The sequence below is a fragment of the Dromiciops gliroides genome, chromosome 2 (assembly GCF_019393635.1).
Source record: "Dromiciops gliroides isolate mDroGli1 chromosome 2, mDroGli1.pri, whole genome shotgun sequence".
Classification (NCBI taxonomy): domain Eukaryota; kingdom Metazoa; phylum Chordata; class Mammalia; order Microbiotheria; family Microbiotheriidae; genus Dromiciops; species Dromiciops gliroides.
Genome location: NC_057862.1, coordinates 61,908,148 through 61,935,599, shown reverse-complemented (window position 1 = coordinate 61,935,599; position 27,452 = coordinate 61,908,148). Strand labels below are relative to the sequence as shown.

Here is a 27,452-nt window from a genome sequence, read left to right as displayed (position 1 = left end):
GTACATATACTATTTCATCTAATGCTCACAGCAGCCTTGTGAGGTAGGCACTCTTGTTATTATTATCCCCACTTAACAGAAGAAGAAACTGAAGCCCATAAAAGTTAACTGACTTGCTTGTGATGAAGAAATAAAACTGGAAAGGTATTGGGAGTGGGCAGCTAGGTGGTGGAGTGGATAAAGCACTGGCCTTGGATTCAGGAGGACCTGAGTTCAAATCCAGTCTCAGACACTGGACACTTACTAGCTGTGTGACCCTGGGCAAGTCACTTAACCCTCATTGCCCCGCAAAAAAAGAAAGGTATTGGGGAGGGAGGGGGATAAATTATAAAAAACCTTAAATTTAAGGTCCAGAAATTTGGATTTTTTTATAGTCAATGGGAATCCATTGAGTCATTTAGACAAAAGTGTGGTGAGTCCAGTGAGACAGAATGATTGAGTGGAGAGAGTGTTGGACCTGGGATAAGGAAGACTTGGATTTGAGTCTCACCTCAGACTCTCCTTAGTTGTTCTTTTTGAGCAGGTAACTCACCCCTTTGGGCCTTGATTTCCTTATCAGTAGAACGAGGGGATTAAACTCAGTGATCTTTAAGGTCCCTTCCAGCACTAAATCTATAATCTAGTGATCCTATGATCAGAGTTGAGCTTTAGGCAAATTAACCTGACAACAATGGATCAAATGAAGGAGACAGTGAGGAACTAGAAGGAGACCAGTAAGAAAACTATTGATGGGTTTCAGGTGAATGGGACTCCATTAAGGTAAGAGGAGAGAGAATGAAGAGAAATTACAGAAACTCTAGAACACTCGCAGGGCACCTCTGGGGAGTTTAAGGTGGGAAGGCAATGGAATAGGAGGAACCATGCTTGAGAGGAGCCCACCTGAAAGAAGACCAAGGAGAGGAAGCCTACCACCTGGCAACTTCCTAGTTTAACTAAATCTTTTTTGCTAACATTGCTAAACACAGGTGTTTCACACACTGCTCTCCATTTTAGCACCCTGGTTTCTGCCTTGGCATCTTCTCCTTATAGTATACTGGATATCAATAACACTGCCATGGAATTTCCCTGTTAGCATTCTGGTGCTACCTCAGCTATGATACCCTCTCTGAGTATCTAGTATTGTCATGGAGTTTCTCTTCCTCTGAATCTGCTGACATTTAAAAGTATTCTGTACTTTCAATGCTGTTAGTTTTCTATATGGCTAACCCTCTCTGTGCTTCCTCCAACCCTTAGTTATGAAATACTTCACAGGATCATAAGATGTTGGAGCTGAAAGGGACCTTAGAGATCATCCAGCCCATCCCACTCATTTTACAGATGGGGAAACTGAGGTCCAGGGAGGTGAAATAGTTTACCCAAGGCTATTCAGTGGCAAGTGATAGACCAGAGATTTGAACCCAAGTCCATAACCTCTAAATCCAGTTCTCTTTCTACTAAACCAAGTCGGGCACCTTAAGGATACAATAAATTGTTTCACTTTTTTGAATGGAAATTTGGAGTGTGGTCCTTCCAACCCTAAGATTTTATGACTCAATTCTTATTCTTGCAAATTGCTCAACAACCATCTTCCCAACTTTATTTGGGTTAGTGTTTAATTGGGAGATAAGGAAAGAGATCATAGAATTAAGAGTTGGAAGAGACCCTGAAAACTTGATCTTAAGTGCTATTCCAGGGCTTCTTAACTTCTGTTTTGTTGTTTTGTTTTATTTGTGTGGGTACAATGGATCCCTTTGTATCTAGTGAAGCCTATAGACCTTTTCTCAGAATCATATTGTTAATATATTTAATTTAAATGAAATGCACAGGATTACACAGGAAACCAACTGTATTGAAATAAAATGTAACTTTTTCCCCAACCAAATTTATAAGCCCTTGGAAACCTGTGCAAAGGGCCCCTGATTAAGGAGCTATGATATAGTCCAGCCCCCTTTACTTCAGATGAAGTATCTGAAAGGATAATTGACTTGTCCAAGGTGATATAAATAGCAGGGTTTGACCTCATACCCTTTGGCTCCAAACCCAAAGCTCTTAGATGTTTAGTCAAGTGAGGATCTCATTCTCTCACCATCAAAGTTCCCTGTAAACTACATTTCTAACAATTACCTTGCAAGATGGGAAATGATACAGATGATTTTCTCCCAAAATCAACTTGTCAATGTAGGCTGCTGCTCCACCTGTGCAGTTGAAGTATTTGCCATCATCTCCTATCCCTCCAGGGCCCAGGTAGCCTCTGCAGAGAACAATCATACAATTCAGTTTGTCACCTGGATTCTTCCTCTTCCTCCCTCAACCTTTCCATCTCCAAAATGGCTAGGCCCCCTTTTTTAAATAGTCACCCCGCCTCTCTTCCTCTTAAAACTTCTCTTCTAATGTGGACTGCCACATAATCTTTGCACTTCTTATCCATCTTTGCTCTAGAAGGGACAGGGCTTCTCAACCAACTCACAGATTCCCTGCCAATATATCCATCTCTCCACTTTTTCCCATGACGTATAGGTTAGAGGATGTTAGAACTGGAAGGAGCCATATAGATATCTGATCCACTCTCCTAACTTTACAGATGAGGAAAGAGTGACTGACTGATTATATAGGAACCATTTAATTAACATGGGGCTATATTATATATCTTACAGATGATGCCTAATTAACCCCTCTAATTAATTATTCCCTAAATCTGAATCTCATTAGCACATATGGATTTGGTTTATATCACTGGTATTGATTTACACTGATTATTATGTTTCTTTGTAGGTGTTCTGATCTTCATGTGGTTAAGGAGTAGGAGGAGGAGTAGAAGTAAGAGTAGTAGTAGTAGTAGTAGTAGTAGTAGTAGTAGTAGTAGTAGTAGTAGTAGTAGTAGTAGTAGTAGTAGTAGTAGTAGTAGTAGTAACTGGTATCTTATATTGAATTTTGAAATTTTAAGACATTTTCCATATATTTTTCCATTTCAACCTCACAATAACCCTGGGAGCTAGGTACTAAAGGTATTGTTGTCTATATTAAATGGATGAAGAAAGAGGGGTTAAGTGGGTTGCACAAAATAAAACAGGCAATAGGAACCAGACTGAAGCCAGGTGTTGCTGAATCCAAGTCCAGCCCTCTCTGTACACTGCTGTGCTTCCCCTCTACAGAGAGACAAAGGACTGAGCATTGCACCTGTGGCCAAAAGACTTATGTCTAAGTCCCAACTTTACTACTAACTTGCTACCTACCTCCAGACAAGCTTCCCTCTCTGCATTTGCTGCCATGTTCTAATTGCATTCTCCCTCTGTTCCTGTAGCCTCTTCTCCCCTTAATGAATTTCTGGATTCTTCATTTTCCGGAAGGACCCAAACTAAGCATTTTTCATTCTCCAGACTCCCTTCCTCTCCCCTTTTAACTCCCTTTTATGTGTTACCTTCCCCCAATAGAATCTAAGTTGCTTGAAGGTGGGGACTGTCTTTCTTATGGCTTGCATTTGTATCATCCACATTTAGCCCAGTGCCTGGCACACAGTAAGCACTTATTAGGTGTTTTTTTTTACTTGACTGACAATTTTGAACAGTCCTCAGCCTCAGCTTCCCCATCTATAAAACAAGGATATTAATACCTGTTCTACTTACCTTATAGACTTATTGTGGGGTTAATTGAAACTCAATTATGAATGTAAAGCTCTATAACTGCAAAGCATTGTAGAAATTGAATGTGCGATTAACTGTGCCTTTTTTCATTTTTCCTACTAGATTGTAAATTCCCCAAGGTCATGGGCCATATGATTCCTCTAGGTTCAGCCCCCTTCCCAATGGTATCGAACACTATAAATCAGTATTTTGTGAGGTGACTGATTGTTTTGATGAATTAGAAGTAATAATGATGATACCCTCTTTCTGGTCAGCTCCCCTCAAAATAGCTACCAATAAACTCTTAGAATAAAAGAGAGAAGAAAGAGACAGACAAAGGCAGAAAGAAATATGGGTGCTGAAGATGTAGAGATGTGGGAGAGAGGTATCAGAAATTAACAGGAAAAAGAGATCAGAGAAAGGGAGGAGAAAGTAGCATGATACATATCTCTTGCCATTCTGATGTCAGGTCCAAGAGGGAAGAAATTAGTTGGTGTCTTAGACAAGTTGCCTCGGCTCTTAACATTGTATATATTCTCAGTTATATATCCACCAGAGAAGACACTGTTGTTGCTAGTTTGGAACAGAGGGAGGTTGTATTGAGAAGAAACAGAAAGATGGCCATTGACAAAGTCTCACATGCTCTCCTGGTGGAGAAGAAGAGGTAGATGGAATCACAGTTAGGTGAATTCAAGACTGGTTGAATTACTGAACCCAAAGAGTTGTCATTCGTGGGTCAATCAACTTGGAGGGAGGTTTCCATTCAGTGTCCTAGGGATTTTCCTTTGACTCTGTGCTATTCAAGGCTTTTGTCAGTGATCTGGGCAATGCCATAAAGAGTATATACTCATCAAATGGGCATGGGACACCAAACTGGGATAGATAACTAATATGTTGGGTTGGGTGACACAATCAGGATTCAAAAAGATGTGACAGACTAGAATAATGATCAAAGATGACAAAATGAAATAGAGATAAATACTTACATTCTATGCTTATCCTTCAGAGAAAAAAAAACCATTTTACATGGGATGGGCATATCTAGACAACTGTTTCTGAAGAAAAAGACTTGGGTTTTGTGGGAAATGGCAAACTTAAAATGTCAACAGCATGATATGTCAGCCCCCAAATCCAATGCTATCAAGAGAAAATAGTCTTCTGAAAGAAGTGCATGACAGTTACCTTTCCCTAATTAGTTCACATATGGAATGGTGTGTTCTGATGGAGTTGTCATATATCAAGGCCATAGGCTAGAGAGTATCCAGGAGAAGACAACCAGGATTATGGGATAATTAGAGACTTTGTCAACAAAAGACTCTTTGAAGAAATTAGACACAGGAGAAGAGAAGACTTTGGGTATGATGTGATAGGAGTTTTCAAATAATTGAATGTCAGTGATATGGAAGAGTGATTAGATTTGCTCTGCTTGGCCATACAGGGCAAAAAGACGAACAGTGAGTAGATTTTACAGAGAGTCAGATTGACACTCAATGAGGGGAAAAAACTTCATCATGGGTAGAACTAACCCAAACCACAGTGTGCTACTTCTGGAGATGTTAGTTTCCCCCTTTTTGGAAGGAGAGGCTAGGTAATTGCAATAGGAATTGGGCTACTGTTGAGTGAATTTTTGGTTAGAGCCAGGTTGCAATAGATAGATATTATCTCTGAGGTTCCTTCCAACTTTGAGATTTTGTGGGATTCATCACATTTCACCTATAAAGCCCAAAACTGTTCTTCTGACTTCCAGTTTTCTCCCTCTCTGATCTGTCCTTCACCCAGCTCCCAAAATACTTTTCTTTTAAAAGACTGTTGCTCTCGGGGCAGCTAGGTAGCGAAGTGGATAGTGCACCGGCCCTGGAGTCAGGAGTACCTGAGTTCAGGTCCGGCCTCAGACACTTAACACTTACTGGCTGTGTGACCCTGGGCAAGTCACTTAACCCCCATTGCCCTGCAAAAAAAAAAAAAAAAAAAAAGACTGTTGCTCTCCTCCTGCAGAATCTTAAGTGGCTCCTTCTAGAATGAAATATAAACTCTCTAGAAAGGCATTTGAGAGGGTGCACATTCTGGCTCCCCCTTAAATCCCCAGATTTATTTCACCTTATTTCTAGTCATGCATTCCAAGTTCTGACCAAATTAGTCTCCTTGCTGTTCCTTATATTCAACATTCCATTTCTCCCTCCTCTCTTTCTTTGCAGAGACTGTCCCCCCATGCCTGGAATGTACGCCCTCCTCACTTCTGTCTCTTGGACTCTCTAACTTCCTCTAAGGCTCAGCTCAGGTGTTATTTCCCACACAAGGCCATTGCTGATTTTTGCTGCTCCTGTTCCTATCCCCATTGTCCCTGTCATCTCTCTTGTGAGTAGAGAACACTTTGTATGTTGTATCCTCTGGGCAGAATTGCAAGCTCAGGGACTGATTCATTATTTATATTTGAATCGCCAGCACCTAGCATTGTGTCTTATATTTAAGGAGATGCATAAGGTCCAGAGCAGTTTTCCTTGACACAAGAAATGTCTGGATGAGGAAATACCCTCTACTAATGCAGAATGGTGCCTTCTCTGTGACTTGGAGCCTCAGTGAGAAATGGTGGCTTGGCTGAAGTCACATAAACAGTCTACACGGCACAAACTGGATTAGAATCCAGGTCCTTCTGGCATGGAGGCCAGCTCTCTATTACGACAGTGCTTTGCACAGTGTAGTTGAATTTAATAAGCCCATTTCAACACGCACATACATACACATACACACGCATACCCCTCCATGCTTGGGCCCTTCAGTGCAGAGGATGCCAGGATAAGTCATCCCCAAGGTATGGGAACTGGACTTCCTAGTGAGCCTGAGGTTCAGGCTGGGAGGTTCTAGAGAGGGGAGGGGATGAGATGATGGAATGTTTTCCCTGGGACACTAAAGAGAAGTGGAGGGGAGGCAATGTGCAAAACTGTTGCTGGTATTGCTAATTGAGGTCTACCATCTGTTTCCATGGCTTCCCCTCATTAAGGTGTTAGCTGAATATTGTTTGTGTTGCTGATAAATAAACAGTCCCCAGATGATCTAAAGAGGTGCCTTCCCCCCAACAAGGAGGAGAACTTATTCTCAGGGAATGGACTACCTTGGTTTTTCTCCTCTTACTTTTAGAATCTCTGGTTCCCTTCAAAGCTTAACTCAGGTGTCATGTATAGGCTTTCTTGGTACCCATAGTTTTTAGCTTCCTCTACCCCAAATTGCCTTTTATTTACTTTGGGGAATCTTAAAAACTTCTTTAAGGGGCAGCTAGGTGGTGAGTGGATAAAGCACTGGCTCTGGATTCAGGAGGACCTGAGTTCAAATTTGACCTCAAACACTTGACACTTACTAGCTGTGTGACACTGGGCAAGTCACTTAACCTTCATCGCCCCACAAAACAAAATAAAACAACAACAAAAAAACCTTTTTTAACCACATCTTTATTTCCCCCAATAGAAAGTAAATTCTTCGAGGACAAGAATGGTTTCATTTTTTATCTTTGGAACTCCAGTGCCTACCACAGTGAGTGGCACATAGTAGGCATTTTAAATAAATGATTGTTGATTTTTCAGCTTTCCCAACATGCTTATCTCCAGCAGATAGAGAGAACACATGATTCCACATTTCTTTTTTATTTCTTTTTATTTCTTTTATTTTATTTTATTTTAGGCAATGGGGGTTAAGTGACTTGCCCAGGGTCACACAGCTAGTAAGTGTCAAGTGTCTGAGGCCGGATTTGAACTCAGGTACTCCTGAATCCAGGGCCGGTGCTTTAACCACTGCACCATCTAGCTGCCCCCGATTCCACATTTCTTTAGCCACTCACCCTCAGAGATATAGCTGAAGATTAGAGAGGGAAAAAGGCTAAGCAGAGAGAGACGTCATGCCTTTCCCTTTCCTCTTCTTTCCCAGGAACTCCTCAGGACAGAATAGTGCACTACAGTGGAAAGAATCCTGGATTCGGGGATAAGAGGACCTGGATTTGAATCCTGGTCTTTTCACTTACTATCTGTATGATTTTGAGAAAGTCACTTAACTTTGATGGGCCTTGGTTTGCTCCTTTGACTAGAGATGGCCCTGGATGTTTAAGGCAATTGCAGTTAAGTGACTTGCCCAGGGTCACACAGCTAGTAAGTGTCTAAGGTGAGATTTGAACTCTGGTCCTCCTGACTCCAGGGTCAGTGCTCTATACTCTGTACCACCTAACTACACTTTACATACCTGTAAAATGGTGACAACAATACAGTCTTCCCTCCTGGGATATATGTGTGAAAGAAGGACAAGCATTTAGCAAATAGCAGGTATTTAAAGGTAGAAAGTGGAAGAAATTGAGCTCAGAAACTGGACAAGGAATGTGGAAACAAGAAGTTTCCCTGCTCCAAGGCAGATGCAATGATGAGTGATTAAAAAAATAAACAGAAAAAAAATGTTATGCCTAGATAAGCTTAGGAATTGAAAGTTGTCAGAGATGAACAATCATCATTCAGTTAAATCAATAAACATTAAATGCCAGGCACCAGAAATATAGAGACAAAAATAATGAAACTGTTCCTTGCCTCAGGGAGCTTATATTTTCTTGATGTTTTTATGCTACCATAACTCTTCGTGCTGGATCCTCCTCTCCAGGTGGTGATTGGGAAGCCTGGACTGGGAGTCAGGAAGCCTGGTTTCTAATCCTAGATCTCCCACTAGCTGGATATGTGGCATTGGTTAAGTAGTTTCTCAGTTTCCTCCTCTGCAAAACGAAGGTGGATCTGGTTGCACTAAATCATTGCCCATGCCCTTTCAAGCTCAGATATTCTAAAACTTGGTTCCTGCACGCAAAAGTCAATGGTCTGGGCTTGTTTTCCTTCAAAGTCTCTTTTGAGTAATCTCATATCTTGTTAAACAGAGAGGACAAGCACAGAGATGATCCTCTCAGATCTGAGATAAAGACAAAATGAAGGGGGTTGTTAATTGCTACCTGATTCCCCAGAGATCTCCACCTGTCCTCCCGACTACAAGATTTCTTGCATTTCTCCAATCAAGCTATTTAAATCAGCATCCCCACCCCTCCCTGTTCTTTCCACCCTCCATCCATCAAAGCTCTTGAGTATTTCAGGAAGCTGCCAACGGGAAGGCATCAGGGAGAAGTAAATCAGTGAAGCAGAAATGAAATTCCATCCCCATCCCCCCATTTCATTATAAAGTTCGCAATAGTAGCAGCAGTGACAGGGCCCCATGTTCTAGCAAATACAGCTGCTATTTCTGGATGGCAAACGAGATCAGAGTCGTGGACTATGGCAGCTTGGATCCCTAGGGAAGGGGTCCAACTGGAGCAATGCTAAAAGGTGGATAAAGGATTTGGGTGCAGACCAGCAATATGACAGCAATATGCCTTTTAACTAAGGCAAGCATTAGAAATATTGCCCTGTAATGACTTCCATATATGAGAAGGAAGGTGGTATGCTGGGCTTGGAGTTGAGACCCAAATATGGGTCCCATGTGACTATAGACAAAGCCATTAGACTTGTCTCACCTTCAGTTTTCCATCTGTAAAATGGGAATGCTGATTTAGCCACTGCCCATCTAACAAGACTGTTATAAGGTTCAAATGAATTTATATCTATCTATCTATCTATCTATCTATCTATCTATCTATCTATCTATCTATCTATCTATCTAATCCCTTTTGAACCAAAAGGTACATAAAAGTAACTTAGTCAATTTGATTCTACAAATCTTAATTAAGGATCTCCATTGTGCAAAGCACTATGCTAGGTACTGGGGATAAAAGACACAACATGAAATAATCCCTGCTGTCAAGAAGCATCCCTTCTATAGGGGTGGGGTTAGGAGAAGGGTGCATGCAACATGTACACAAGGAGAGTTTCACAGAGAATGTGATACATGTGCCAGCCCTGGAAGGCCAACAAAGATTCTGAGAGGAAAAGACAAGATGGGGCTGTATTCCATGCATGAGGAACGGACCTTGCCAATGTTCGGAGGAGGAAGATGTTTGGAAGAGAACTCAGAGTCCCATTTGGCTGGAACACAGAGTTCATGAAAGGGAGTAGTATGAAGTAAGGATAGAAAGATAGGTTGGACGTGGGTTGAAATGCCAGGATGAGTTTTAATTTTATCCTAGGGGCAATGGGGAAATCATTGGAGATTTTCCAACAAGGGCTTAACATGGTCATAACAGGGTCAGACCTGTGTCTTAAGGAGATATTTTTTGGCAGCAGTGTGGGAGATATTTGGGATGGGGTGTGTGTGTGTGCAGAGACTGGAATCACAGTGATCAGTTAGAGAGCTATTGCAAATAGAACAGATGAGAGACGATCAGGGGCTGAACTAGGCTGGAGGCTATATGAGTAGAAGGAAAAGGGGACAGATGTGAGAGGTGTCATAGAGATAGAATTGAAAAGCCTTGGCAAAAGGATGTGGGAAGGGTGATGGAGTTGATAAGCCAGAAGAGTCCAAAAGTAATGAGCCTGAGTGAGTGGGAGGTTGGTCGGGCCCTCAATAGAAATACTGAAGTTTGAAGAAAGGAAGGTTTGTAGCAAAGATAATTTTCTTTTGGAAATGTTGCATTTGAGGTGCCAAGGAGACATGAAGGAGGTGATGAAAAACAGCTCATCCAGTCCTGGACATATAGATTTGGGAATCACCTTCATAGAGATGATAATTAAACAGGAGCAGGAGAAATCACCAAAGGAGGGAAAATGTAGAAAGAAAAGAGAAGAGGGCCCAAGACAGGGTTTGGGGGGATATTGAGTTATAGGATGGGAGAAAGGTGATGATCCAATAAATTAGTCTAGGAAGACAGGTAGCTAGGAAGAGATCCAGGAGAGAGCATTATCCTGGGAAACCATTATGGTTATTATAGGGAAATCATAACAACTGTATAACTCCTTTGGTCTTCACAACAGCACTCTGACAAAGGTATAATTATTATTCCCATTTTACAAATCAGGAATGTGAGGCAAAGAGAATATTCAGTGACTTGCCCAGGGTTCTAAGATAGGATTTGAACTCATTTATCCTGGTCTGTGCACTATCCACTGTGCCACCTAATAGGAATTATCTTCCCTAAATGACAAAAGGGGAAAGAATGTAGCCAGAAGCTCAAGAATTAAGAGTAGCTAGAGGGGCAGCTAGGGGGCACAGTGGATAAAGCATTGGCCCTGGAGTCAGGAGGGCCTGAGTTCAAATCCAGCCTCAGACACTTGACACTTATTAGCTGCGTGACCCTGGGCAAGTCATTTAACCTTCATTGTCCTACCAAAAAAAAAGTAGCTAGACCAGGATCTGAACCTTTAAGTCCCCTGACACTAAGTTCAACTCCTTGCCTTGTAAGGTGCTCTTTTTCCTAAAGCAACAAAGTCTTGGATGGACTTTCCAATGCTCAGTTGGACCATTAACTCAAGCTCTTTCAGTTCAGCCCGATGGACAGTGTTTAGCTACTCAGCATCTATGCAGTATTTCTGGAATTCACCCTATGTCCTTGAAGTTTCCTTTCCCTGGTCACTCATCTCTGTTTAAATCTACAACCCTGCTTACTATACCAAGACAGAAAGGAGTCACTGTTTCAAAGGATGAATTTATCTTCCATTCTCTGGGCCAACCTTCCCTCCCCATTTCCCCTACCTCACCAAGTCCAGAGAACAGGATGTGGCAGTGGAAGGGACCTTAGAGGTCATCTAGCTCTAGGCCAGTGCCTTTTGTTTACAAACAGAGACTGAGTCTCATAAAATGAAAGTTTTATGTCTGAAACTGTAAGGGCCAGAAGCCAAATCGGGGTCCTTGGACTTCCAATTCCAGGCCTCTTGCCAATCCACCCTTCTCCCCTTAAGGATTAGGGAATAATTCAGAGGCACTGAGAATAGTGGGAGGGAAAGGCCAGGGTTTGCAATATATCTGCCTCTCCTGGGAGAGCGACAGCCCCAAACCTGGCCATCTCAGGGGCCTCAGATCTCATCTGGACCCACTCAGCCAGAAAAAGGGAAATTAAATAAGATAATCACCTAAAATATAGACAGCCAGAAGTCCAAAAATTTGCTCCAAACTCTGCACCCCCAAAATGCCAGGAATGGCCAGACTCCAATGCCGGCTCCTCTTTCCTCTAGCCCTCCTACACATACTTGAGTTCTTGTGAGCTTGGGAACAATTTATTCACAAGGGAAGAATACAGAGGACCAGCATATTCAGAATGCTAACATAAATTAAGTTGCCCAGTGAACTTACAGAGCCACTCTTGAGCTTAGTAAATCTATCTCATTCTAAGCTCAATATTCCCCTGAAATTGTGACAGAACTTGGGTCAGGACCCTTGGACTCCTGGCCATTAGCCATCTTTGAATCAAGAACTCTGAACTACCCTATAAATAATACTTCCACTTGATCCAATTTGAGCCAAACTGGTTTACTTACTGTTCCCCTAACTTGATACCCCATCTCTTGCCCCTCTACCTTTGCAGAGGCCATTGCCCATTACTGGAAAGCACTTCTTCATGTTTCCTTCTGAAAAGCCCTAGCTTCTTTATTTTTTTGGCCCAGCTCATCTCCACACAAAAGCCTTTCCCAATCTTTTTCATTGGTACTCCTTCCTAGTTCAAATATTGAATCTGGAGAGGCAGTTCCATTATTAGACCAGCACTGCCTATTTCCCCTGGGCTGGAACCAATTAAAATATTTTACATATAATTATAACTTCAGATAGTGTGATTTGACTAATGAGATCACTTCACCATTGTTCGCACTAATCAGATCCTAGCTTCCTATTTATGTGATTACATATTGAATATGCTCAGTAGATTAAATTCTTTGAAATCAAAGACTGTTTTTGTTGTATCCCTGAACAGGGCCCTGCACATAGTTAGGACTTGATGAATGCTTCTTGGATTGGGTTGGTTGAAATCAGTCCTTCCCCAATTGGAATGGTGGCTCTTCTTCCAAACATCCTTCATCTTGCCTTGGTTCCACCCAGTTCCAGACCCACTCCTCAATCTCCACCCCACCCCCTACATGTAATCTATTGATGTTTAAAAATTCGTGCCAGATACTCTGCCAGTGACTACCTCTACTCGGATGGCCCTTAACACTCCATCTACCTATTTGCGCTCAACCTGCGGTAGAGCCTTCCCAGCTTGCATTGGTCTGATCAGTCACAGACACATAGTGTGTTGACTGTGACATAGTGATATCATTTTGGTCCTCTTCAAGTATGAAGGACAACAATTATCTATTCTTGGTAGTCATTGACCCTTCTATGTCATCCCCTCCCAACTCTCACCAAATGGAGGTACATATGGACCATGTGCATAGCAAATCTATTTCATAGGATTATTTTATAAATATTACAGAGTTTTGTAAATGTGTTTGCATGTACATGTGTGTGAGTGTCTGTGTGTGTGTGTGTGTGTGTGTGTGTGTGTGTGTGTGTAATGGGAGAGGGGTTTGGAATTGTTTTCTTTGTTTGTTTTATTGGACCTGTGAGGAGTAGGGAGCTCCCACCAAGAAGCTTTCTCTACCAGTGCAGGTCAGGACATTCTTTGCAATTTATAGCCTTAGAGACATGCCTCTGGGTACTAAACAGTTACATTACTTCCCCAGGGTTACAGAGCCAGTATATTTCAGAGGTAATACTTGAACCCAGGTCCTCCTAAATCCAAGGCCAATTATCTAGCCAGTGAGCCACACCACATCTCTCATTAAACTAATATTGAATACAATTTCCCATCCATTAACTCTCCCCCAAACTTTACCATGGCAATCCCTTCAGTCATAAGGAGCCCTTGGCAATGAAGATGGCCTTCTCCATTACCTACCCCCATGCATCTGATAGAACTATGTTATCACTGTGGTGCTTAAATGTTACCCGGTGATACATGCAATTACATTCTCTTTTGATTTACCTGAATGTTTTGGTAACTAAACACCGTGTTACAAATGAGGCACATTTATATGAAAGGTGCCTTGCTGGCCCCCTCCCTCTTTTATCCTCCTTGGTCATTAAATACATAGAGGCATAACTCTGTGCAAACAACCTGGAGATGAGGATTGGGGCTTCCTCTCAGTAGCACAGTGTTCTAACTTGGTATCTATTATCCAAAAGACAGACTGATTTATTATTTGAAAAGGTGCCATCTGTGATTTATGGCTTCATATTAGCCTCCTCGTAGTGAGATATTAGACTATCATCCTCTGTCAGAGACAATCTGAGACAGAGAAACATGCCACATTCATCTTCCTCTCTAACTGGGACACTTCTTTCCATTTACTGGTTTTTGTTGCCATATCATTTCCTCATAATCAATGTGATTCGAAGGCTCTAATGGCTCAGGACTAGGTACACTTGGAGTTCTCTTTGCTTACTTCCAGGATGTTATTGCATTTCAACTTTTCCAGGAGAGGCCAAACTGAGGTGTGTTCTGACTAAAGAGAGCAACAGACACAAACAGAATGGAGGCTCCAAGGGTGGACTCAAAATGGCGGTGCCTTTTTGGAAATGTTAAGACAGCTTTCCATTCCAAACAAACTTATCCTAATGCTTTGTAGTTCCCAGAGATGTGAGTACTGGCTGCAAGAAGTATATATGAGGACAAATATAGTGTGGGGGTAGAAATAGAATTCAAGTTGGAATCAAGAGAATTGGAATGAGGTTCAAATCCTGGATCTATCATTACTTGGGTGACTATGGACAAGTTAATTAGGATTCACCTGTAAAGTGAGGATGATACTCATACTCCCAATCTTATGGGACTAATGTGAGAAAAAGGTTTTGTAACATTTAAAGCATAATATAAATGTGAGTCATTGTTATCATATTATATCCTCTGATACTGTTATTCAAAATGTACCAATCCAGTGAATGCCATGGAATATCTATGACTTGTACATAGCCCATGCTATGTAACCTTAGCAGGGGCAGCTAAGTGGCACAGTGGATAGAGCACTGGCCCTGGATTCAGGAGGACCTGAGTTCAAATCCTGCCTCAGACACTTAACACTTACTAGCTGTGTGACCCTGGGCAAGTCACTTAACCCCAATTACCTGCCACACACACACCCCCCCCCAAACAAACAAACAAACAAACAAACAAACAAAAAACAACCTTAGCAGCTTCCTTGCCCTGATCAAATGAAGATGTTCGGGAAGCTCCAATCCTTTGTGCTCCCCCATCAAAGGCAAGCCTGCAATAATGGCTGAAATCCCCTGCTCCCTGTGCTGGGGAGTTTGAATGATCACCTAGCCACCAATTCCCCAGAAATTCCCTCCAGCATGATTCAGAACTTGTTCTTGAGCCTTAACTATGGTCAGGTTCTTCCTTCTTTCCTCCCCAGAACAGCCTTATAAAATCTACCCTGCTTTACCTTTTATGGGGCACCTAATTCTGCCCACTATCCCAGCATCCCAGTGGATCTCTCCTATGTCCACCCTCCCGATCCACCCCACTTCACATTGTCAGTATTTCCACTCAATAAAGCTTGCTTCCTTGCTTCGTACTCTCTCTGCCCACTCCTCTTTTGAGCTATACTTTCTCTTTGTGGTATTTCACCTTCCAGCCATACAAGTGCTCTCAGAAGCAACTAGCCAGGACTGACACTAAGTCTGTTGGCAGCCATCTCTACCTCCTAAGTCACATCTTAGAGAATGTAGAATGCAAGAGTTAGACTAGAAATCTCCTCCCTTCTTCCCAAAACTAAAGCCATGACTAGGGGTCCACCTCAAATATAAATGACTCATAAGGAAGATTATTGCCTGTTCTTGCATTGTACTTTGGAACTCCAAATCTCACTCAAACTATATGAAGATATATGTTTAATGTGATTGTACATATATAACATATCAGATTGCTTTCCATCTAGGGAAGGAGGGAAGGAAAGGAGGGTTGGTGAAAAAATTTGGAACTAAAAATCCTATGAAAACAAATGTTGAAAACTATTCTTACATGTAACTGGAAAATAATAAAATATTTTTATAAAAACTGTATGAAGATAACTGATTTATATAGATTTTCTAGATTCCATACCCTTGTTGCCCTTATTCCTTCAGCCTGGCTTTTCCTTTCCACCTTCAGAATCCTTCACTCCTAGACACTTAAGATTATTTCAAAACCCTGACCCTACTAAGGTGCTAAACCCCTAGCTCACTGATCCTGGACCTGCCTAGCTTTTCTCAGGTCTAAACCCTCACCAGACCAACCGCAGAGCCTGCACTAGCATGGGGAAGCCTTGATTTTGTCCCAGGTGCTGACATCTGGCATCATGTTTTCTGACGTCTGCAGCGATCAGACACTTTCCCCTCCCCAGTCCCACTGACATAAATTGCCCCCAGGCCTGGAGAGTTACACAGTCTCAGTAAGGAACAGAGGGAAGGAAATGTTACCAGTGGCACTGGCTACCATAGGGACTGCTTCTCCCCTTAGCATACTAAGTCCAAGCTCTACCCATCCCTATCCTGACCCTGTTCACTCTTTCCACTGTGTACTCTGGAACCCTTCTCCACTCTCAAATTTACCTTCGTGTTAACATTTATAAACAGTCATTGCTGTAAACCTGGCAAGGCCTTCAGAGGCCATCTTAGCTAGGTGCTTCATTCTATACACAGGATAGTGAGGTTCAGAGAGACTAAGTGATTTATATGTGGTCATTCAGGTCAAAAATAGGGTCTGAACTCAAATCCCCTAATTCCTGGGCCAGCACACTTTCTACTTTACACCAGTCTGGTACTTACTGAAGCCAAGTTTTCTCTTGAAGATACCTCATATGCTGGCACCCTCTGCCAACCTCTACTGCTCTCCTCACAACCATCTCCCTGAGACATACAAGATCAAGAGGGAGAGCTAGCATCTTCCTCCCTCCCTTTCAGACCCTCTTCTTGCCTCCATCACTCACCAACCACATCTATTTCTTTAAAGTTCACTCTATCCTGTTCAACTCCTTGTTGCTGTTATTTATGCACTTCAGGCTCACTGTACCCTACTCCCCATACTCTTCAGTCATGTATCTGGGCATACAGACAGAAGAACACAAGAGAATAGCTGATTTTTAAAAAGCCAGCAGGTGTTGTTTGATGGCTAGCTATCTGCACTGGGCTAGGCATTTGGAAAGATACAAAGATGAGTAAAACACAGACTCTGTCCTCAAAGAGTTAGTGGTTGCATTAGGTAGCTCCTAACGAAGAAGGGAGTGGTGACTGGGGAGTTGACATGTGCTCTGTCACAAACTTGGAGGCAATGTTTTCGTTTTTGCAGTATAATTCTATTGGCCCATTCCTAAGCCCCTTTCCTAGCCCTGAGAACCCCCTAATACCTTTAAGACCCTCATGGAATCTTTAAATCTAAATGTCATTCCTAAAATGACTTCCTTGTTACCAAGACTTCTTCCTCTTCCAGCAGTTGAAGGTGACCCAGAGAGAGGGAGAAAGGGCCATTTCCCAAAGTCCTGGGGGAATAGGCAGATGGGCCCAACTCCCTCTCCTTCAGCTTCCTCTCATAAAACATCTTTTTTTTTTGCTATAAATCCATCCAATTAGCACTTGATTCTGAGAAACATCTGCTAATGCCAGTTTCTTTTGCTGTACCTCTCTCTTTCATTTTTGCCTTTGTTTTTCACCAATTAACAGATTCGAAGGATTATCTTTCGGTAGTCTACAAAGACCTGGTATACCTTGAAGAAGTTTCTCATCTAGGCTGTTTTGCTGTTGAGTGCCTTGAAGCCTCTAGCACAACAGGTGGGAAATGATTATAAAACTCTCTCACAAAGAGGCAAATTACCATTATTCTCTTTTTCTGAAAGCAAGAGAGGGCTTTTTTCTTCTGCAAAAGCTACCATCTAGCTAGCCATGGAAATATGCCCTCCATGAAAATAGGCCAGGATCTGGGAAACAGCAAAAGGAGGATTTCTTTCTTAAGCAAGTTGAGGAAATTGGGTCTGCTGGAGAAAATGGGTTATCATCCTCAATCTACAGTGATTTATGAAGTCACCCCATCATTTTCGTAAGCTCTGCTCTTTTATCAATAAAATCAATGAAAACAAATCTGAAAACAGGATGATTCGAAATCTCTGTTGGAAAACTCACCCATTTCAAAGTCCTCACTCTTCAAAGAGCTGCTTCTAAAAGGAATTAATGGCATTCGTGTCTGGGCAGCTGCCCTTGGGGAAATAAAAAGATATATGGGCCTCAGAATGAGCAGCCCACTTTACTGGGATCTCTCACTCACTCTTCTCTACCCACCCCTATGGAAAGCAGGCAAACAACATAAATGGATTTGAGTGGGGGTTGGGATGGAAACAGAATACTGGGGGAGAGACCAATAGCATTTATGGAGGGATGGCCAACCCTTCTTCATATAAACAAGAAAAAGAAAGACAACACTGGCAACATATGAGCTGATTGGAGTAGACCATCCTTTGGTTGTGATGCTAAAAGTTGTCACTGCTATGTCCCTGCTATGTCACAGCCACATTTCTACCATAGTGACTGGAAGTACTTGAATAGTCCAGAAAAGGCTTCCAGCTCTCATCCGGGCTATGAATTAGCAAAGCAGTTACCTCAGGAACAAGGCAACCATTCTCAAAGCTAGGAACCTTGGAATCACTGAATTCAGAGAATCTCAGGTTGAAGAGATCCCAGAGATTATATGATCCCAGCAGAACCTGAATAAGAAAATCTTCTACTACATGCCAAAGTGGGCATTTAGCCTTTGTTTGGAGGCTTCCAATGAGGGGGGAACCCACTATGTCCAGTGGAAAGTCATTGTGCTTTTGAACAACTCTATTGGTGAGAAAGTTTTTCCTTATGCAATTTGTCTCTTTGAAACATCAACCCATTATCCCTACTTGTACCCTATGGTGGCAAACATCTAATCCATTTCCACATGAAAATCTCTCAAATATTTGAAGTAGGCTATAATGTCCCTCCCCAAATCTTCTCTTCCCTAAGAGAGATTAAGAACAAGAGCTATGATATCTTAGTGGGTAGAGTGCTGGGCCTGGAGGTAGGAAGAACTGAGTTCAAATTCTACCTGAGACACTAACTGTGTGAGCCTAGACAAGTTACTTAGCCTATCAGCTTTTGTTTCTCACCTAGAAAATGGAAATAATGATAGCATCTTCCTCCCAGGGTTGTGGTGAGAATCAAATGAGTCATATATTTTAAGTGTTTTACAAATCTTAAAGAGTTATATATCCTATATCAGATTGTTTGCCATCTTGGGGAAGGGGGAGGAAAGGGAAGGTGGGAGAAAAATTTGGAACTCAAAATCTTATAAAAGACAATGTTGGGGCAGCCAGGTGGCACAGTGGATAAAGCACCAGACCTGATTTCAGGAGGACCTGAGTTCAAATCTGGCCTCAGACACTTGACACTTACTAGCTGTGTGACCCTGGGCAAGTCACTTAACCCTCATGCCCCCCTCCACCAAAAAAATGAATGTTAAAAACTGTCTTTGTATGTAACTGGAAAAATAAAATACTATTAAGATTTGGGCGGGGGGGGGGGAAGAGTTATATAAATGTTAGCTACCACAGCTAGGTGGTGAAGTGGATAGAGTCCCAGTCCTGGAGTCAGGAGGACCTGAATTCAAATCTGGCCTAAGACACTTACTAGCTGTATGACCCTGGGCAAGCCATTTAACTCTGCTTGGTTCAGTCTTGCATGTGTAAAATGGGCTAGAGAAGGAAATAGTAAACCACCCTGGTAGCTTTGCCAAGAAAACTCCAAATGGGGTCACAGAGAGTCGGACACAACTGAAACAACTCAACAAGAACAACAAAATGTTAACTAATGTTATTATTAATACAATTTGATGTCACATAAGTTTTTTAAAGCTGCTATATCATACTGTTGCCTCAAATGAAAGTAGAAGTCCATTAAAGCCACCAGTTCTCTTTCAAATGAACTGCTATATAACCATGCCTCCTCCCCATACCATATTTTACTTGTGTGATAGATTTTTGAGCCCAAGGATAAGGATTTACATTTATCCCTATTATATTTCACCTTATTAGATTCAGCTGAATATTTGAGTCTCTCCTGATCTTTTTGGCTCCTGATTCTGTCATCCATATAGTAACTCCTCCTCCTAGCTTTATCATGTGAAATTAGATAAACTTGCAATCTATTTCTTCACCCAACTCATGTATTTAAAAGTAAAATAACCATCAAACAGCACCAGGGACAGTTCCTCTGAGCCACTCCAGTGGAGACTTCCTCCTTCTCCCAAGTTGGCTTTAACTCAATAATGGCTATTCTTCAGGTCCATTCAATCAATCTGTTCCAAATCTATCTAACTGTACTTTGTTAAAGCTTTACTAACATCTGGATAAACATCTATAACATTCCTCTGATCTACCAGTCAAGAGACCCTGTCAAAAACAAGGATAAGGTTAGTCAGGCAGGATATGGTTTTGATGGAGCCAGCCTGACTCTTCTTCTTTTTTTTTTAATGGGCAATGAGGGTTAAGTGATTTGCCCAAGGTCACACAGCTAGTAAATGTCAAATGTTAGAGGCCGGATTTGAACTCAGGTCCTCCTCAATTCAGGGCCAGTGTTTTATCCACTGTACCACCTAGCTGCCCCAGAGCCTGACTCTTCTTCATAAACATTTTCTTTTTCAGGTATTCACTTCTTTTAAAAATATGTTGTAGAATTTTGCCAGGATGTAAGAAAAAGCTACTGCTCTGTAGTTGTTAGCAACTCATTTCTTCCTCTAAAAGATGAGAGGACAGCACTTGCCCTTCTCCACTCCTATAGTCCCTTCCCAATTCTTGAATCTTTCAAAGATATTGATGGTGGTTTCAGCAATCACATCTGCCTGTCCTTTTAATACACGAGGATGTGGTTCATCTGGCCCTAGTGACTTGTACTCATTTAGGACAGTTGGATGCTTTCATGCTATTTCCCTCTTTATCGTGGGTATCATCTCCCCATTAGCCATTTCATTTGTGGCCTTGCCTTTCCAATGTGAACATAATCCTCCTTGGCAAAGAAAACAGAAGCAAAATAACAATTTATCACATCTGCCTTCTCTGTCATCTTTTATCATCATCATCCCATCTGCCATGAGCAGTGTTCCTATCCCTTCTTTGATTCATTCATTCAATCATTTTCCTCCCCAAAGCATATATTGTTTAATGTGCACAAGCCACTGCACTAGGTGCTGGGGCTGCAATAAAATAATGGAAAAAACCAGTCACTGACATTTAGAAGCAAACTTTCTACCAAAGGATGAAATATTTCCACAGTGCAAGGTAATGTACAAGGTAATTTGAAAAACAGACAAGTGGCTAAAAATTAGAGACCAAAAAAGGCTTCTAGTAGGAGATGGTACTTCAGTTGAGCCATGAATAAAATGAAAGATTCTAAGAGGTAGAAATGAGCAAAGAGTATATTTTAGTTATGAGACAGACTGTGAAGAGGCATGGGAAATTGAATGCCAAGTAAAGGAAAGACCCAGTAAAACAGTGTCACTAGAACTTACACATATGTTTGAAGGAGTAATGTGAAATACCTAGACATGTAGGCTAGTCAAACTTTGAAGGATTTTAATTAGCAACATCAGGAATTTGTATAGTAACTATCCTAGGGACAATGAAGAACCACTGAGTGTCTCGAGCTGTAGAGTGATATCCTCACCTTTCCCCCAATATATCTTTTCTTTTCTTTTCTTAAGGGGGGGGCAGGGCAATGAGGGTTAAGCGACTTGCCTAGGGTCACACAGCTAGTAAGTGTCAAGTGTCTGAGGCCAGATTTAAACTCAGGTCCTCCTGAATCCAGGGCCAGTGCTTTATCCACTGCGCCACCTAGCTGCCCCCCAACATATCTTAAGAAACCTTTTTTGTGTCCTGAGCTTTTCTTGTCAGTCTCTGTTCATACTTAGTTTTAGCACAAAATAAATAGTCACTTGAGATATATTAATTTATGAATTAGTAATTAGCATTCTTCTCATAGCTCCTATAGCTTTCTCTTTTCATTGTCCAGATTTAAGAGGACCACTGCCACAGCACTTCTGATTCCCTGTACTTCTCCACTTTTCTCACAGTCTCAAAGTTGGAATGGACCTCAGAGGTAATCTAGTCCAACTTGCAATCAAGGACAAATCCCTCCTGCAACATCCTGAGTTCAAATCCTAGTTCTGCCATTTAATACTTGTGTGCCTATAGCAAGTTACTCAACCGCCCTGGGTCTCATTTTCCTCGTTTGTAAAATAAGGAGGTATGACTAAATGTCATAGCATCCAGAATTTATTGAAGACCTCAAATGAGTGGAATCCAATATCTTTTGGGGGGGTAGCTTACTCCACTTTAGTGTTGTTGTTTAGTCATCAAAGAATAGAGCTGGGAAGCACCATTCTAGACTGGTTATAACCAGTGCTTATAGTATGGTGGTAAAAGTAGGAATAGAAAGGATGAAGCCAATTCAAATCAATTCAACAAACATTTAGTAAATGCATTTTTATTGTTATTCTGTCATTTTCAGTCAGATCTGATTCTTCATGACCCTATTTGGGGTTTTCTTGGCAAAGACACTAGAGTGGTTTGCCATTTCCTTCTCCAACTCATTTTGCAGACAAGTTGCTGAGGCCAACAGGGTTAAGTGACTTTCCCAGGGTCACACAGCTAATAAGTGTCTGAGGCCAGGTTTGAACTCAGGAAGATGAGTCTTCCTGACTCCCGGCCTGGCACTCTGTCCACTGTGCCACGTAACTTCCCACTTTGGGATAGCTAGAATGTTAGGAGGTTTTTCCTTTGTTTCAGAGTCAAAATTTGCCTCTGTGGAACTTTCAAAGTTATTCTTAGTTCTGTCCTCTGGAGCTAAGCCAAGTAAATGGCTCTTCTCTTGATAGCCTTTGACATTCCTTTAATGATTCCAAACTTCTTTCTGAAACAAACTGAAATGTTTTAAACAGTACGATTCTTCCAGTGATGTCCTAAAGCTGTGAGCGATGGAATGCTACACTCTCGGAAGAACTGATACTTATGGTCATCTAAAGAGCAGTAATGAGAATGAGGGTGAGGGTGATGGTGATGATGGTGATAAGCATTTATATGGTGCTTTATGGTTTGCAAAGTGCTCTAGAAATATTCCCTCATTTTATCTTCCTAATAACCCTGGGAAGTACACAGTATTATCACCCTCACTTTACAGATAAGGAAACTGTGGCAGATCGAGGTTAAATGATTTGTCCAGGTTTACATGGCTAGTAAGTAGCTGAGTCTAGGTTAAGAACTCAGATCTTCCTGACTCCGGGTCAGGAGCTCTATCCACTGTGCCACTTAGCAACCCTACAGGGTTATTTACTGGGTATAAATAGACTGCTTTGCATTATAAGGAATTTACAGAAAGGGCATAAAGGATGCCACCAAAGAATGTGTGGCCCAAAAGGAAGACGAGTGGCCATCTCAAAGAAGAATCCCTCCTATAGGATAACAATAAAGCACTTGAGTGCCTTGAGGCATCAAGGAAGCCTGAAAAATGCCCCCACCCCAAAACCATGTAGTTAATAGTCAATTTATGGAAGGACTTGGATAAGAGTCACGCAGGATAAGAAGTCATGGGTAGATTGCAATTTGCATTGTAGAGATTGCCGACATTGAGTTAAATTATGGAGCCACTGGAAATTTGAGTTTCATAATTCCCCCTGGCTTCTCTGCTCCAGAGTAAAAAGTCACTAATTCCTTCATCTGAGCCTTATATTGGCATGATCTTAATGCCCTTCTTGATCTAAGTCATCTTCCTCAGGACACTCCAATTTATGAATACTGTCTCTAAAATGCAACCAGAACAGAACATAATACTCTACATTTAATTTGGCCAATCAATCAATCAATAGACCTTTATTAAGCACCTACTTTGTGCCAGGCACTGTGCTAAGAGTTCAAGATACAAAAAGAGGCAAAAGCTAGTCCTTACCTTCAAGGAATTTACAATCCAATGGAAGAGACAACATGTCAACAAATACGTACAAAGCAAGCTATGGATAGGATAAAAAGAAGATAATTAAAAGAGGGAAGACACTGAACTTAAGAGTGGTTAGAAAAGGCTTCCTGTAGAAGATGAGATTTTAGTTAGGACTTAAAGGAAGCCCAGAAAGTCAGAAGAAAGGAGGCAGAGAATTCCGTACATAGGGAACAAGCAAAGAAAAAGCCCAGTGAAAAGATGGAGTATCTTGTTCATGTAATAGTAAAAAAGCCAGTGTCACTGGATGGAATAGTAGGCAATGGAGGGGGGTGTAACATGTAAGAAGACTGGAAAGGTAGGAGGGGGCAAGGTTATGAAGGGTTTGAATGCCAAACTGAGTATTTTGTGTCTGATTCTAGAAACAATAGGGAGCTCCTAGAGTTTCTTGGGTAGGTAGAGAGACATGATTGGACCTGTGATTTAGGAAAATCATTATAATGGCTGAGTGGGGGATAAATGAGAGAGAGAGAGAGAGAGAGAGAGAGAGAGAGAGAGAGAGAGAGAGAGAGAGAGAGAGAGAGAGAGAGACTTGAGACCCCAGCAGGCTTTTAAAATAATCGAAGTGTGAAGGGACAAGGGCCTGCACTAGAGTGGTAGCCATGTCAGAGAAGGACCAGTATTTGAGAGATGTTGCAAAAGTCAAATCTACAGACCTTGGTAAAAGATTGAATATGGGGATGGGGCAAGTGAAAGAGTGTTAGGGACTGGGAGGATGGTTTTGCCTTCTCTTGCAAAAGGGAAGGTAGGAGGCAAAAGGGTTTAGGGAGAAATATAATGAGTTCTGTTTCGGACATATTGAGTTTAAGATATCTGCTAGGGGCAGCTAGGTGGCACAATGCATAGAGCACCGGCCCTGAATTCAGGAGGACCTGAGTTCAAATCCGGCCTCAGACACTTAACACTTACTAGCTGTGTGACCCTAGGCAAGTCACTTAACCCCAATTGCCTCACCAAAAAAAAAAAAAAAAAGATGTCTACTGGATATCCATTTTGAGGTGTCTGAAAGGCAACCAGAGATGTGAGATTAGAGGTCAGCAGAAAGATAGGGAAGGATAGATACATTTAAGATTCATCAGCATAGAAATGATGGTTAAATCCAAGAGAGCTGATGAGATAACCAAGTGAAATTAGTTTAGACGGAGAAGATAAGAGGGCTCAGGACAGAACACTGCGGGTCACTTGTGGTTAGAGGGCATGATCTGGAGGAAGAGGCAAAAAAAGAGACAGAAGAGTGACAGGAGAGATGAAAAGGTAGGAGGAAAACCCGGAGAAAATAGTGTCCTAATAGCCTAGAAAGAAGAGAGTAGAAAGGAGAGAGGAATCTATAGTTCCTTTTGGGGGGGGGGGGCAATAAGGGTTAAGTGACTTGCCCAGGGTCACACAGCTAGTAAGTGTCAAGTGTCTGATGCTGGATTTGAACTCAGGTCCTCCTGAATCCAGGGCCAGTACTTTATCCACTGTGCCACCTAGCTGCCCCCTGGGGCCTATAGTTTCAAAAGCTGCAGAGGGGTCAAGGAGAATGAAGATTGAGAAAAGGCCATTGGACTTGGCAGCTAAGAGATTATTAGTGACTTTGGAGAGAGAAGAGTATAGAAGTAATAGTATTTCCCTGGTCTTGGACCTCTTAATTCAGTTTAAGATTGGACTTGATTTTTTTTTTTTGCTGACAAATCATATTTCCAGTTCATTTATCTTGTAGTCCATTAAACCCTTTTTCCATATCAATATTTTCCAGACAAACTGCCATCTAGCCATGTATCTATCATCTTCTACTTTTGACATTTGTTTTTTGAACCAGATATAAGACTTTGAATTTGTCTGAATGGCATTTCATCTTCTTAGATCCAACCCAACATTCTGCCCCTTGATTTCTTTTTTCATGCTGGTTCTATAATCCATCCAGTTACCTATCCTTCCTGGATTTCTGTAATCTGCAAATCTGAAAACTAAGCCATCTGTGCCTTGATCCAAGTTGTTGCCAAAACTGTTCAATGACACAGGGCCAAACACTGATCCCCTGTTCACTCCACTAAAGGGCAAGTCTTCATCTTCAATTTACCTAAACCGAACAACAACAGGAACCCTCATTACTTTTTGGGTAATGTAGCGTTTAAAATTATATGGGGTTAAAAAAAAGGGGGCAGCTAGTTGGCACAGTGGACAGAGCACCAGCCCTGGAGTCAGGAGGACCTGAGTTCAAATCCGGCCTCAGACACTTAACACTTACTAGCTGTGTGACCCTAGGCAAGTCACTTAACCCCAATTGCCTCACCAAAAAAAAAATTATATGGGGTTGCCCTATTTCTGTCCCAAGTTTTGGGGAAAATTAACTGGGGTTTTTAAGTTATTGCTACTTATAAATTAAAGACTATAGCACCAGGTTTGGGCATTAAGTATTTATTAAAGCATATTAAATATTAGTAAGGAGAGAACACGTGGCCCTGAAAGCTCAGAAGCCCTATGTACCTAGGATAGACGAGCAAGAGAGAGAAAGACACCGCTGCCTCCTCGAAGTCTCAGGCCAAGAGAGATCCTGTGTGCCTGGAAGCTTCTTGCAGGTCGAAGGAGAGGTGGCCCTTCCACACTGCTCAAAGTTGATTGGCTAGCATCATTCAAATCCATTGGTCTACTGGACTTGAGGGTGGTCCATGAGCAGTACAAGCTGAGGTCAGAGTACAGAGGGAAGACCCTCTGAGGGGAAAAGCCTTCAGGTAGGTGTGGCTTCAACCTCCATTGTCTGTACTCATAGTCCAAGGTCCAACCTGATAGACTCTGGGCTAGTCTTTAAAAGTTTAGGAAAGGGACAGCTAGGTGGCACAGTGGATAGAGCACCAGCCCTGGATTCAGGAGGACCTGAGTTCAAATCCAGCCTCAGACACTTAACACTTACTAGCTGTGTGACCGTAGGCAAGTCACTTAACCCCAACTGCCTCACCCAAAAAAAAAAAAAGTTTAGGAAAGGGTCTCTGGGTTAGGCCCTGGAGTGGGGGCCTCTGGGAGTCACAAAAGCCCATTATTTTCTCACAGTAAGTCACTCTACCTCTCAGGTCTCAGTCTCCTCATCTGTGTAATTTGGTGATATACAAAGACCCTTCCACCTCCAATGTTTTTGTTTTTATGAGTTTATTCAACAAGCCTAGGAATATTATTGACTGAGAGGTGCCTAAGAAATGATAGGATTATTGCTGCTATTAGGAAGAATTTGAGCATTCCAAGGTGGTTACAAAGAGATATTTATATAATCAAAGCACAAATGCAGGTAGAGCCAGTTGGAAACAAGAATTAAAAATGCTTGACAAAACCACTCTGCTTGAAAGACACCTGTAGTCGGGGAGGGGTGTCACATCTATGTTGAAGCTCTTTTGGCAACCAGGTACCTTGTGCTTTGGAAGCTTTATTTTTTTAATTTTAATTTTTTTCATTTTTGCTGAGGAAGGTAACACCTCTTCTGCACCTTGACCTGTAGAGACCCAACTTTTTGTTGTGAAATCAGACTTACAAAAAAATTCTGCTTTTTAAAGTTCCTGTTAATTTTCTGTTCACTAGCACCACGAGGATGAATTCTGGTTGGTGGGTGAGACCTGGCCACACTGGAACTCACCTGGGACAACCAGGAATAGGCAGCAGGAAGGTGAGACACAACCAGAGAATCTCCAGACCGATGATGATAAGCCATTCCTGCCAGTAAAGGACAACATCACTGAGAGGAGCCCACCATGTGCCAACCTAAACAGATGGGAACAAATGGTCAAAGAGATGAGAGGGACATTACTTGGGTCACAGAGTAATTGCAATAGGGGAATAATAGAAAAGTAGATTTAAATTCAGAAGGGACCTTAAAGGCCATCTGGTCTAACCACTTTGTTTTATAGATGAGGAAACTAAGGAGCTGAGAAATGGCCC

The 27,452-nt window shown here is 41.8% G+C and overlaps 1 protein-coding gene across 1 annotated transcript in view; it reads right to left on the bottom strand.

The window, feature by feature from the left end:
* The window catches only part of LOC122739671 (heparan-alpha-glucosaminide N-acetyltransferase-like), a 383,950-nt gene that overhangs the window by 82,260 nt on the left and 274,238 nt on the right, over positions 1–27,452 (bottom strand). Inside the window, exons 12-13 of the mRNA XM_043981320.1 lie at positions 27,151–27,275; positions 2,104–2,230 (exon numbers count right to left, since the gene is read on the bottom strand). Coding sequence (XP_043837255.1) covers positions 2,104–2,230; positions 27,151–27,275 — 252 coding nt within the window. The remainder of the gene's footprint in view (positions 1–2,103; positions 2,231–27,150; positions 27,276–27,452) is intronic.